Source organism: Urocampus carinirostris, chromosome 1 (assembly GCF_059441175.1).
Source record: "Urocampus carinirostris isolate Australia breed hairy pipefish chromosome 1, RoL_Ucar_1.0, whole genome shotgun sequence".
NCBI lineage: Eukaryota > Metazoa > Chordata > Actinopteri > Syngnathiformes > Syngnathidae > Urocampus > Urocampus carinirostris.
The window spans coordinates 2492814-2506684 of NC_142349.1; the positions used below are offsets into that span (position 1 = coordinate 2492814).

At 39.8% G+C, this 13871-nt stretch overlaps 1 protein-coding gene across 3 annotated transcripts in view; it reads right to left on the bottom strand.

Moving 5' to 3' along the window:
- Nucleotides 1-13871, bottom strand: part of abat (4-aminobutyrate aminotransferase) — a 58195-nt gene that overhangs the window by 6429 nt on the left and 37895 nt on the right. For all 3 annotated transcript variants that reach the window (XM_088338420.1, XM_088338590.1, XM_088338507.1), the window contains exons 9-15: nucleotides 12645-12707; nucleotides 12495-12558; nucleotides 9191-9339; nucleotides 8952-9089; nucleotides 4340-4507; nucleotides 4119-4265; nucleotides 905-1016 (exon numbers count right to left, since the gene is read on the bottom strand). In XM_088338420.1, coding sequence (XP_088194546.1) covers nucleotides 905-1016; nucleotides 4119-4265; nucleotides 4340-4507; nucleotides 8952-9089; nucleotides 9191-9339; nucleotides 12495-12558; nucleotides 12645-12707 — 841 coding nt within the window. The remainder of the gene's footprint in view (nucleotides 1-904; nucleotides 1017-4118; nucleotides 4266-4339; nucleotides 4508-8951; nucleotides 9090-9190; nucleotides 9340-12494; nucleotides 12559-12644; nucleotides 12708-13871) is intronic.

The window sequence follows — 13871 nt, forward strand, 5'->3', positions numbered from 1 at the left end:
TTTAAAGGGGAGTTTGGGAGCCCTGACCTATTTTCATGACTGGTTTATAGCAAATTACGGAATACGCATTTTCTATAAAAACATTGAAAATAAAATGCTAAGTGTTCTTTGGTTATTTAGTCAAGTCATGTTTATTTGTATAGCACTTTATCATAAGGAGTTTCAAAGGGCTGCACAGAACACAGACTATTGCAAACTACAGACTATTCTTACACCATATACAGTGCATTCTGGAATTTTGCAGTAATAGCAGGTTTGGTGTGAAGTTTCTTTATGTCTAAGAAACACCTTTGACTTAAAATGGTGCTCTCAAATGCTACTTCGAAAAAAAAATTCAAAAACAGAAAACTGCTTTTGAATGTTTGGCAGCTCTGTTGTCGATTGTTTCTGTTGTTTTCGAGCCATCAGATTTGTAAATGTAATAATCTTATCAATGGGTGACAACAGATATCTTTTTTATGATTATCTGGTCAGTGGCGTCCTTATACTTGCGAGGTCCTGTGTTCAATTCAGGCGACCAACCTCCCTGTGTGGAGTTTAACTATTCTCCCTATGGCTGAGTGGGTTTTTTCCAGGCACTCCGATGGCAAAGTGTGTGAGTGAGTCCTATGGATGGATGATATTCCATTAACAGATCATTTGGTTCATTCCATCTGTTATTTTTTAAAGTTCACTAAACCAAGTTAATTATAATATAAGTAAAAGTCGAAGTTACTACAAAGTAAACGTTGCCTGGACTGGATTTGGTTGTTCGGAGTGGTCGGTGGTTGGGAGATGCAGTGCGGAAAATATGGTAGTTATTGTGAGCATGTGTGTGTGTATATAAGTGTGGTCCCTTTGCTTTATCGTGTTTGCAAGTTAAGGGCAAACTCAAGAAAAATTCAGAACCTGCCACTTGACATACCCTTGTTCCGGGCCTTCTGAAGGATGCTATTGCGTGTCGCATCATCGCACACATCAATGGCGCAGAAGGTTCCTTTGCCTCGAGCTCGACTCAGGATGCCAGGGTACTGAGCCTGAGGAGCAGACACATCTAAATCACGCTCTCATCGAGCAATAACTTGTGAGTTAGCCTACAGCCTATTTTTGTACAAAAAGAAGCCCATATAAGTATTCTTATATCTAAGTGTGACCCCTGTTACAAAGCGAGTTAGAAATAAATAAATACAGTGGAACCTCGGTTTTCGAACGCCTCTCAGTTCGAACATATCGGAGTTCGACCAAAAATTTTGTGAAATTCTTGCTTCACTGTTCGGTCAAAAAAATCGGAGTTCGAACGCGGGTAATGCGTGAGTACGTACGCTAAGGTGCGATGCTGAGCAGCGTACTGGTGTTTTAGCCCCTTATTATGCCTCCGAAGAAAGTCAGTGCAAGCAGCAAAGTTTCTACAGCTGAAAAAAGAAGAGTAGTGCGTACAACTATTGCATTTAAGAAAGAAATAATAGCACCACCGTCCATCTGCGCCTTCTGCTGACCACCACAAAGGTAAGAAATCCTATTCATAATTATTTTCTTTATGGGTTAGCTTTAAGTTTACGTTAAACATTCAGTAAACATTCAGGGTGTTGGAACGGAGCCCCCTTTCCAATGAACCGCTCACCACTTGTTGTGGAGACCCGAGTTCTAAATGACTTGTAAACGACCTCATTTTTCTATTTTTACACGTTCATGTTAGCGTAATCTTTTGTACGGAAGATTACGATAACGCGAAGGTACGATTAGCCTGGGTTAGCTTTAAGTTTACGTTAAACATTCAGTAAACATTCAGGGTGTTGGAACGGATTAAAACGATTTACATTATTTTTAATGGGAAAAATGATTTCGGTGATTGAACAAATCGGTTTTCGAACAGGGTTCTGGAACGGATTATGGTTGAGAACCGAGGTTCCACTGTAAAAGGATAATCTCATCTCATTCGCCGTACTGCTTATCCTCAATAGGGTCGCGGGGGGACTGGATATTAAATTTAAATAAAATATAAAAATTTGATAGGAAACACATTGTAGTAGATATTTGGTCATATAACTGAATTAGCAAAAGAGATAAATTATTTTAACTACCGAACAATAATTTTTTATTCTCCGTTTTCAATAAAGTTTGGTAAAAAATAGACATCATAGACATCTTAAAAGGAACTGATAGCACGTCTCCCATCATTGCTTGCTGCGGGTGGAACACGCAAGTCAGCGTGGACCAGGGGTGTCCACCAACTATTCAGCCTCGCATTCTTTGAACAGTCTTGCACTTAATAAATCCACCCTCCTTTGAAGCATTTTCATTTGATTTGCCGGGTCTCATAAAAAAAGTGCTGCTGTGCCGTTAAAACAGCTTCCAGTTGCTTCACCTTTTCAAAGCGTCCGTTTCAAGTACGTTTTTTTTAGTCGGCATGTTTCGTCTGGCAGTGTCTCTTGATATTATCTTGATATTATATTTAAAAGACCATTCGCTGCCTCGAGGATAAAAGTAAACCTCAATCAAGGATGTCACGGCCGGGTTTTGAATTTAAAGCGTTTGCATAAAGTCTCAGTTTCCTATCCTGCACACTTGAAGAATTTGCCGATCAAATTATCAAATTTTTCTTAATGCCACTGATTCTGGATTACTTTCCATTCTCATCCTCCTCGACCTAAGTGCTGCCTTTGACACCATTTGCCATTCCACCCTTCTGAGCAGACTCTCTTCACTTAGTCTATCCCACACCTCACTCCAATGGTTTCACTCGTACCTCTCTGGCCGCACTCAATTCATTCAACTTAAGTCCTTCTCCTCCGAGCCCTCTCCAGTCTCCTCAGAAGTGCCCCAGGGGCCTGTCCTGGGGCCACTTCTCTTTATAACCTACCTTCTCCCCCTGGGCCATATCTTCAGGAAATTGAATAATTTCTTCCACTGCTTCGCAGATGACACCCAGCTTTACCTTTCCTGCAAACCCAACTCCATTCTCCCACCACCCGACCTTAACTCTTGCTTTTCTGAAATAAAATCATGATTCACCGTCAACTTCCTAAAACTGAACAGCAAAACGGAACTACTTCTCATTGGCACAGACTCCTTCTCTCTTTCTGTTGAAAATTCCTCAGTTTTTCCCTCCCCTCTGGTCAATAGTCTGGGTGTCATCCTTGATAGCACTCTCCTTTAACTCTCATATCATCTCACTATACATCCTGCCCGCCTCAGCTCCATGGGGAGCAGAGCTTTTAGCCGCTCTGCCCACCAGCTCTGGAACTAATTGCCGCCTGACCTCCGAAATTCTGTGACCCTGTCCACATTCAAATCCGGACTCAAAACTCACATCTTCAGACTTGACTTTTCTTGACCATATGCCTCACACACCGCCCCTTTTAACTATATTGTGTTTTATTGGCTATTCATTACTTGCTTGTTTTACTCTTGTTTTACTCTTCATTTATTGTTGTGTCCTACTCATATGTACAGCGACCTTGGGTGTCCCGAAAGGCGCTTCAAAATACAATGTATTATTAAAAAGAAACAAAGAATATTTGTTGTAAATTCAAATAAATTTAACCACAATTTACATGACTAATGTTACACTCAACAAAAAACTGACAGTAAAGGATACCAAATTAGGCTTTACAGCTATTGTGTAAAGGTACATAAAAACTTAAATAGCTCCCTGAAACTTCTTACAATAAAACTAAAAAAAATAAAATACAATACAACCAACATGACTTAAATTAACATAAAATAAAAGTTGGAGCGGAATTTCCACGGAGCTCGCAAATTGAAAAGTGTGGGCACTCCTGATTTAGAGTCAGATTGATGGACTAATATTATGGTTAGAGCTCATCACTTCCACTTTAGTTTTAGCGTGTTTTTTATGCTCTTTCTCAATCATAGACACATTTTATTTATCAACTAATGTTGAGACATGAGATCATTTATCAGTTCCCACCTAAATATAACTCCCTAAAACAAGTTAAATACACTTTCTAATTCTAATGCGTGGAGTGGGTAGCAGGATAAGGGAGGGGGAAGGGCTAGAGTAGGAGCAAGAGAGAGAGGGTCTCAGCTGCATGAGACCTAAAAATTGGCCTGTCGAATTACAGTTGATAAACGTCTCGTCTGGTCGACCTCTACTTCAAACTCACAAAAAACACTACCTGCAACTCATACAGGCCATTCATCAAGGCTTTCCCTGAACGGGTGACTTCATCAAGGAGGTTTTCTCTGCGAATCACACTGAGCACCTCGGACAGCAACAAGTTTTTGGAAGGGTCTCCCATCCATGTGTTAAAGATGCGGTACCCCTGAAGGAAGCAAATCAAAGCAATGAAAGGATTTTATTTACAAAAAAAGCCTTAATGTTGGTGAATTTTGAAACCTTATCAGCTTGAAATTCATCCCTGTAGTAGTAGCCACCAGTTAGAAGCTTCTTGCTGAAGGAGACAATGTCAGCGGGGTTGTCCATGCCCCAGTGCTCATGGGCCCAGAACTTTCCTGTGCACCCTCCTCCGGTTTGGACCTCATCCACGTGGAAAGCACAACCATGCTGGAAGAAAAATACGGTTGAAGGGACTGAAGCATATAACAGGGTTTGTACACTTTTTTCATGGCCAAATGTAAGCACTTTACAATCACTTTCAAGGCCAATTTTTCAATTTTTTTCCAGTACCTTCAGAGGAAGAAATCCAGCGTCAATCAAAAGAAGGTTTTTTTTTTTTTGGGTTGACTCTGATGACTAAAATAAAGTCGATATCTTGCACATACTTTGTGGTATTTTGAGTTGTTTCCTAAGCTATAATCTATGATCATTTTGTCAATAGGCTGCTATAAACTGACATGAATTCTGCCATTCTGGTTCAACAGTACTCTGGTTCTGTGTCTAAATTTGTTAACATAGAATTGCAAATAGGCAGCACGGCGGCGCAGTGGTTAGCGCTTGTGCGGCACAGTTCATGTCATGGGAACCTGTCGTGGGTTCAAATCCAGCTCCAGACTTCCTGTGCGGAGTTTGTATGTTCTCCCCGTGCTTGCGTGGGTTTCCTCCGGGCACTCCGGTGTCCTCCCACGTTCCAAAAACATGCATTTCAGGTGAATTGGCCGGTCCAAATTGTCCCTAGGTGTGAATGAGCGAATGAGTTGTCTGTCCCTGTGTGCCCTGCGATTGGCTGGCAACCAGTTCAGGGTGTCCCCTGCCCACTGCCCGGAGATGGCTGAGATGGGCTCCAGCCCCCCCCGCGACCCTAATGAGGATAAGCGGTACGGCTGATGAGATGAGATGAGAATTGCAAATAGTTTTTTTTTTTTTTCATTTTATCTTATATTTATAGCAGTTTTTTTAAATTTAATTTTATTGTTTTGCATTTTTAGGGATTTTATGTTGCTGTTCTACTTCAAATCGGTTCAGTGTGTTAAAACCTAAATTTTTTTTGTATTTTACAAAATTGTGAATATTTGAATTTATATTTCATGTTTTTTTCAGGGATCCCCTGCAAAACTTTCGAAATAACTGATTACTAAATTATTTGGTGCAAAATGTTTTATTATTATTGATAATATTTTATCTTACCCAAGGACACATCGACATGTAACACGGACGAGCCGGGATTCGTACTGGGATCCCTTGATCCCAAGACGAGCGCTTTACCTCCTGAGCTACTGCCGCCCCGGCAAAGGAGCTGGTTTTCTAAAGAGAGCTGTCCTCTTGGGTGCGGCCAGTAGGGGGCGATGACACATCACTGACAACGCCATAATGACAAGCTACAAGAGCAGGCGTGTCTGCGTCATTTTGAGTCACTTTTTCAAGTCAGACTGCCAAAAAACACGGCAGCTATTTCAAGCATTTTCAAGCAACTCGCCCATAATTCAAGCATTCTTCTGACCCTTTAAAAACAACATTAATACTCAAACATTTTTAAGGATTTCAAGCACCCATACAAACCCTGGTTTTAAGAGCTAAAACAGAATCCACACAACGAGCATGGTTAGATGCCCGCTTACATCTCTTCTTTACTTTCTTTTCTGCACCAATAAACAGGAACAAATCTCTTCTAGTTAGATTGCTTGTTAGCTTAGTTGACGCAATGCAAAATGGGGAAATTGAATCATTATAATGTAGACGGCACTGTCTTTGTGATACTCATCAAACCAAGAATGAAAGGAGACTTTCCATGATGATCTACTAGCTGAGGAGAGTGTAGGGCTATTTTAGCTTAGAGGCCACATGGTAGATAAATTACTTTTCTGGGAGCCTGACGAGTAAACCAACAACAAAGCGAGCCTTAGCTGTAAGGTTGGGGATTTTTTTTTAGAGCAGGGGTCTTCAACGTGGTGCCCCCTAAGGACAGCTGAGGTGCCCGCATACCTGTTCTAAAAATAAATCACCCGAGTTAGGTCATTGAGATTTTCTAGTAAAATAATTTCTTCATAGTTGATTAAATCTATTAAACCCTACTTCCAACAACTAACCTGGTAAAACCTAGTAACAACATATTAATAACATAATTATTTTGGAAACGCATATAAAACTGGGTGCTATTTGCGATTAATAATAAAAAATGAGCTTTCAGCTTGAAAAAGGTTGGACACCCCTGTCTTGTAACAAAATATGATCGCAATTCAGGGATGCAAGATTCAATAATTAAATGATTTTTTTCCCTTACATAATATTTTATTGTTTCACCAAGATTTAATCTCTTTTAGTGTTCATCAATTGTGCATTTAAAAAAAAACACAACTGTATTCATTTTGCTACAGTTCATATGCCCCAGGGAAACTGGAAAGTGGCAAAAATAGCACACACACACACACACACACACACACACACACACACACACACACACACACACACACACACACACACACACACACACACACACACACACACACACACACACACACACACACACACACACACTAATTCAAGTGTAATTGATTAAAATTATTGATTTAATGATTTAAAAGTATTTTCCTGCTTTTGTTTTTGTTTAATTATGAAAATGTTTACCTAAATTTGGTAACTTCACTGTTAGATTTCTACCTATTACGCTTCTTTGAACTTCTGCAAAGACAAAGATGCTGCTTTTTAATTTTGTGTTTTTGTGCTAACCAATAATTTCCAATTCTGGAAATAAAAAGCATACGTAGGTTAGAGACATCCATGTACTACACAAGATTCCAATCATATTACCTAAAAAATCGTGTCTGCGACTTATATTTTATGTTAAATCATATAAGGATGTTGGATGTGCCTTCCTTTGAATGTTCTGTGGTTGGGTGATAAACGGTAGTTCGCAAATCCAGCTGCAGAGGGTGGTTGATTTTACGAGTGGCCCTTAGTTTTGCAACACCCTGTAGTCATATTTGATTATTTCAGGCCCAGACGTTACCATACCTGTCAACCTGTACGGTTTTGCCGTACAAAGTTCGTTTTTTATGCATTTTAAGACGACTATGACGTACAAGAAAATCTGTACGGAAAAAGGCAAATTTTTCAATGAAGGGTACCATCCAGTATCCACCGACTATCACGAAACGGCAGATCAATCAAGTCAAAGGAGTTCGCCGCGGAGGCCTCTATCTTGGTATCGTTTTTTTTTAGTTGCAAACAAAGCGAGCGGTTTGATGCTACTGTGCGCATGCGATTGCCGCCTGGGGATTTCCCATCACGCATCATCCCGAAAAAAAAAATATGGCGTACCATTATTTTGTATTTTGTACGGGAAAATACGATGGAGCCGTGGAGGTTGACAGGTATGTGTTACCTTCAAATGGGAAGCACCGGTACCAGCCAACATTTGCCATTATGCATAGAACATATAAAAAGGAAGCTTATTAGAATGAAAAGCTTTTAACAACAACAGTTAAACATTTTCAGTGTCTTGAAAATACTCATTTCAAAGAACACTTCTGAAAAAATGTCTCTGTGAAAGGATGCACTTCAAGCGGAACTTTCACTTTGGTGCTTGACCCCCTGTGTATCATCTAGAATTCTGACCCTGAAAGTCCCGTTAGTCCGCCCATTAGAAGTCCACTTGCACTCTATGTACCATCCTAAATAAAATGCACCTATTTGAGGTAGTAAGCTGCATAAAGACACCTGTCCAACCCCCAATAATCAGTAAGACTTTAACTTGTAACATGGCGAAGACCAAAGAGCTGTACAGAGACACGAGAGACTCTGTGTGTGTGTGTATACTAATATACAGGTATATGGACAGTTTATATATAAACAATGCTTTCCATAAAGTTTGCATCTTGCTTGCAAAATAATCTTTTTAGCAAAAACATTGATGCATGAACTTTGCAAGAACTTTTAAGCCCACGATGTTTTTGGTGACACATGATTTGAGTCGTACAGAGGATCGCACGAAACGTCATCCCACTCTGTCCCGATGATTACAAAGGCCCTTTGTCATCTTTTTTAGAAAGTAAAAGGTTTTAAAGCGTTAACTTGGCATACATATGGGACGGCGCCTACGCACTGCCATACAGTGTAATAGGGTGGATTTGTGAACAAAATTAGGTACCAAGTTTTGACAACGATCATACCAAGCCACTCCTGTCATCTAGTGGTGATTCATCAAATTGATATCATTCACAGAGACTTGATAAAAGACGTAAAATCGGGCCAAAAATCCAGCTCAATCAGGTAAAAAAAAGCCTGAACCTGACGGATAAACTTAATTTGAGGAACCGAGCCCAAAGTAAAACCGAAGCTGTAAAACGCACAGCGCCAATGTGTGTGCTTCCGTGCCGAAGGGCAAGCTTCGTCTGAAGTATGCGTGGCGCCAAAATGCAGCCCCAAGGTGCAGCTTAGGAGTTACTTCGGACGCAGTCCCTCAAATCACGAGTGCTCTTCGGCGTCGGAGTACATGCACAAAAGTGCACACTTCGGCTCCAAAGCTCGCACTCCGGGGCTGTCTGTATGTTTTACAGCACTGCAGTAACTGCAATTTGAGGTTTAAAAAGGGTCTTGTTTCTGTGACTATTACCTTGCTTGCAATTCCGCGAAGGCTCTTGAAGAACTCGGCAGAGGCGTGATTATCCCCTCCCTCGGCTTGAATGGGTTCTATAACGATCCCGGCAACAGGCTTACCCTTGTGCCTCCACTTTACAATCAAGTCCTCTACCTGAAGACATGTACAGGACGCAAGACGGCGGGAAAATTACAAGAAAGAGACGAGTTGAGCAGACAAAAGCACCCAATCAGGACCGCACAATGGGAACCAACCTCCTCCAGACAGCGAGCCTCCTCTTGTGCATTCTCTCGGGTAAACTCCTCCAGCGGGTATTGCAGTTTGGGGAAAGGGGCAATTGGCCAATCAAAGGAAGGCACATCCAACTTATGGATTGCTTTGGAGTGCGTTGTTGCCAAGCAACCTTGACAAGACAAATTCAAATAAAAACTTTTTAGGGATTGTATTTTTCACATTTATTTTCTTTTACTTTTCAACAATCAACAAATCACAAAATAACCAAATCACCCAAAAGAAAAAAGGTTCCAGGAGACCTGTTCCCTAAGTCAGTGTTTGGGGTGGGGCAGAGTGACATCATGCGCATTGTCGTGGTTTTCTTTAATTGTAGAATGAAATTGGTGAAAGAAAAGGACTGTTTCAATTACAGTTCAAATGCCAATCCAACCCCCCCAAAAGATAAAAAGAAGAGTTTATTCAAGCATTTCTAAGCATTTCACATACTTGCATGTGCAAAAAGGAGCTGCAAGTATGACTTCAGCCAAAAGAAAGCTTCAGCAAGTAAAATATTTTGTTTCATTCACCACCTTAAATAATAATGCCTAATCATAATAATAATAAGATCCAGTGCCCGAGGGTACGGTGTGCAAACTCCACACAAGGAGGCCTGTAGCTGCAACCCGGGACCCATGAACTGTGAGGGCGACTACTATTAGCAACACAATCTGAGGCGTGTTCAGGAGAGTGATCAGACATGTAGTCTCCTGTTAATCGCTTGCCGCGCACTGCTGAACGATTGTAATCGCTCACTGTGATTGCCTTACTGATCCAAAATGGCCGACGACATTTAATGAAGACACAAATTTTGTGTGCGAGATGTCAATGTGTATCAGTGTTGAGTGTATCATTATGAATCAGTGTTTATTATGAGTGAAAATAGACTAAAAGGGGTCATACCTGTCTTGCATTGTTCACAAACATTACCAGGCAATGTAAGACGATATATTACATCGCCAACAGCACTCGTCAGGGTGAGATCCTCCATCTTCTGCACTGTCGACGCCATGTTGGAAATCAAAGTAAGCGGTCTTTCTCCCGTGATTACTCGGGCACGCGAGCGCTCAATAATCACTGGCCGTTCAGAAGCTAGCGATAGCTCGCGATAGCAATCACTCACTCTCCTGAACACGCCTCCGGTTGCTATCTTAAAGGGACAGTATGAGATTTTTAGTGCTCCCTTTCACTGAGTAAAGAAAAAAAAACATAATTTGAATGCTAAGCAAAAATACATGAACTATCATACTAATGTTAACGTTCATAAAAAGGAAACTTTATGGCATGCCTGTCTCTAAGTCGCTGCCATGTTTGTCTGCCATTTTGCTGCTCCGGGTGCCCAAAGCGACCAAGACTTGCTATTTGTTATGAATTTTGAAAAAAAATGTATACGTGAAGCTCTCTATTTGTCGGAGATATAACCACAAAGAAATATTTTGGGTCCACGCTCAAAGCATTGAGTTGCCGCATCGGTAAGAGTATTTTGTGTTTAAGTTGTGAAGAAAAGATAACCCCATGTTATTTTATTCAACCCCTGTTTTTAGCCTTATTTTTTGACTGCTACTGGTAGCCATGTTATTAGCATCATGCCATTCTTGACGTGTTTATACTCGGCTGGTGGAAATAGTTAGCGTTTGGGAAGAAAATATTACACAGCTTTATTCTGAGTCGATTTTTTTTCTTTGTGGTCGTTTCTTCGCGAGGCTAAATCAGTAATTAATGGCTTTACAAATAAACATGCCTTGACTAAACTTGTTACTTTTAGGCATCAATGGTGTTTGACTTTGAAATTGCTTTTGTGTTACATGAACAGATTACCTTGGACAGCGTAATCTAGTAATTTTTAAATTACGTGCGTGTGTGAGAGATATTGGGATACGTGTAGTAACATGGACTGTGTTCTTAATTTTAGATATAAGTTGTGACACGTTGGATGTCAAGCATGGGAAGGCAGGCAAATTTTTACCTCATATTATACACCAAAAAAGAATTTATTGAATAACTACATGACTGTCCGATCTTCCCTTTCAGAGATGTCCGTCGTGGGGGCGATTTGAATCCTCAAATTAAAGTCCTCAGGCAGAGGTTAGTTTGTGATTTAACATTTCTAACAGTGGTTAACACATTCGCCTGACACACGAAAGGTCCCCGGTTCGAGACCCGGTGGAAACATTTGTCTGCTTGAGGGCGGGCGCCTTCAGGCTGTACTTGCCCAAGACACATCACAGGAAATGGTGCCCCTATGATCCCAGTGGTTAGGGATCCAACCAACCAACCAACCAACCAACCAACATACCAAAGATACTCTGAGCTGTTCTATGATCTATAATATTTTGTGTAAAGGGCCTGCTTTAAACTGACATGAATTCTGCCATTCTGCTTCAACAATGCACCCGCAGCTTGGCTACGTCACACTTGTTTACAAACACAGAAAGGGCTCTATAGGTGCTGGGTAATAATGGACTTCAAACCGAAATACAAAAAAGACATACACACTGTAATTACAGTATGTATGAAAAGCTGAAAATTTGTCAAATTTGGCCTCATTTTAATGACATTGATTGCTCTGAAGCAGAGTGCATTTAACTTTTCAATCTTTTTAAGTAAAGTAGTTTATAATTGTTTACATTTTTTTCAGAAGATCTGTGTCAAAATAGGTTGAAATAGAAATGTAAATCGTTTTTTTTTGGGGCATTTTGTCATATATTTGAGGCACTGAAGAGTTAGTATTTTTAGTTAATATTTTATTGTTTTGCATTTGTGTTATTTTCGATTTTAAATCTGTTCAGTGTTTGATAATCTAAAATTATTTTGTATTTTACCTTTTTTTGTAGATCTGTGAATATTTAATTTGAATTTAATGCGTCATGCAGGGATTCACAGGAAAACTTATCACGTTACTAATTACAAAATTACTTGGTTCATAATGTTTTATTATTATTGATGATTAATCACAAAAAATAAACACATCTGAGGAGCCATTTGGGAGCTTCTCAGGTAACCGAGCCGAAAGAGCCGCTACTCGAAAAAAACCTGTCCTCTTGGATGCGACAGCAGGAGGCAGTAACGCTTCACATGACAAGTCGATAATGAGGACTGAAGCCATAATCAGTGTCAATTATTCAAATTTTCTCTTAAATTATTTTTTCCTTATTTAAAAGCCTGGTCTATCGAGTCTGACTGCCAGGAAACAAGGCAATGGAAATATTTTCACACAAGATTAAAATTCAAGGATTTTCAACACCTTTAAACACCCATATGAATCCTGAGGTTAAAATTGATACTTACCCATAGTTCTACCATGGAAACCACCCATGAAAGATAAAATACTCAAGTTTGGACAACCCGGGCCCTAAAATAAAAGGAAAAGCATAGGAATTAATTCCAAAGAATACACACTACCAACATTATTTGAATGGTCACTTTCGTTCAATTTACCTGATTGATCATGCAGGAGTGGAGGTCGACTTCTGACGGTGAGTTGTGCCCTCGCTCTTTATTCTACTCCATCCAAAATGAATATATCATTAAACATGTTTATGAGAAAAAGAACAACTGTTTTTGTTTGTTCCTTATATACACAACAGTTTAAAAGTTTTGGGTTGCTTAGAAATATCCTTATTTAGAAGGAAAAACATTTTTTTTCCAATGAAGATAACTCTAAACCAGTGGTCTCCAACGTGGTGCCCGCGGGCCCCAGGCTGCCCCCTAAGGACAGCTGAGGTGCCTGCGGACCATTCTGAAAGTAGCTGATTGTGATTTTCTAGTAAAGGGATGTTTTTAGTGGTTGACTGAGTCTATTTAACCGTAATTCAAATAATTAACCTGGTAATAACAACTTGGTTAAAAACCAGTATTGGGAATGTTACTTTTGAAAAGTAATTAGCTATAGTTACAAACTACTTCTTTCAAAAGTTAACTGAGTTAGTAACTGAATTGCTCTATAGTAAAAGTAACTAGTTACCGGGGAGAGTAACCTTTTCGGTTACTTCAAAAAGAAGTTGTTGTATTTCAAAGAATTTGAAATTTGCTGAGCAGTATTTAAGTCAATTCAATAGAGAAGAACAGACAAGTAGTTATGTTATAGAACTTTGTTAAAGTGTCAACATCTTCAGCCGGGGTCTCCAACGTGCCCCTAAGGACACTTGTGATGCCCGCAGACCTTTTCTGAAAGTAGCTCACCAATGCTAGGTCATTGTTATATTCTAGTCTACTTAACATTAGTATTTGATAATTAACCTGGTAATAACATATTAACAAGAAAAAGAATTAAATAAATTCCAGTTTATGGGCTTCATTGACAAAAATATCTATTCAAGCATTTATTATTTTTAAAACAATAGATTAAGAGAGTAGAATGAGAATTTATTTATTTTACAGGAAATACAACAAAATTCCAATGAATGAGTTTTATAAAGTGAATGAGCAAAAAATGAGTATTTTTTTTGGCTAGCTATCTGGCTACCTTTTCAAATTTGTAGCTAGCTATCTTCTTACCTATTTAGCTACTGTATTTAACAAGCTATCTAGCTAGCTTTTTACATGTTTTGTGTCATGTCCTGCACGGTTGTCATGGCGCCCAGCTGGCCCCGTCCCTTGACACCGGCTGAGACGCATTGGACTGATTGCTCTTGGAGTACTTAAGCGCGCTCCTTTGTACTGTGC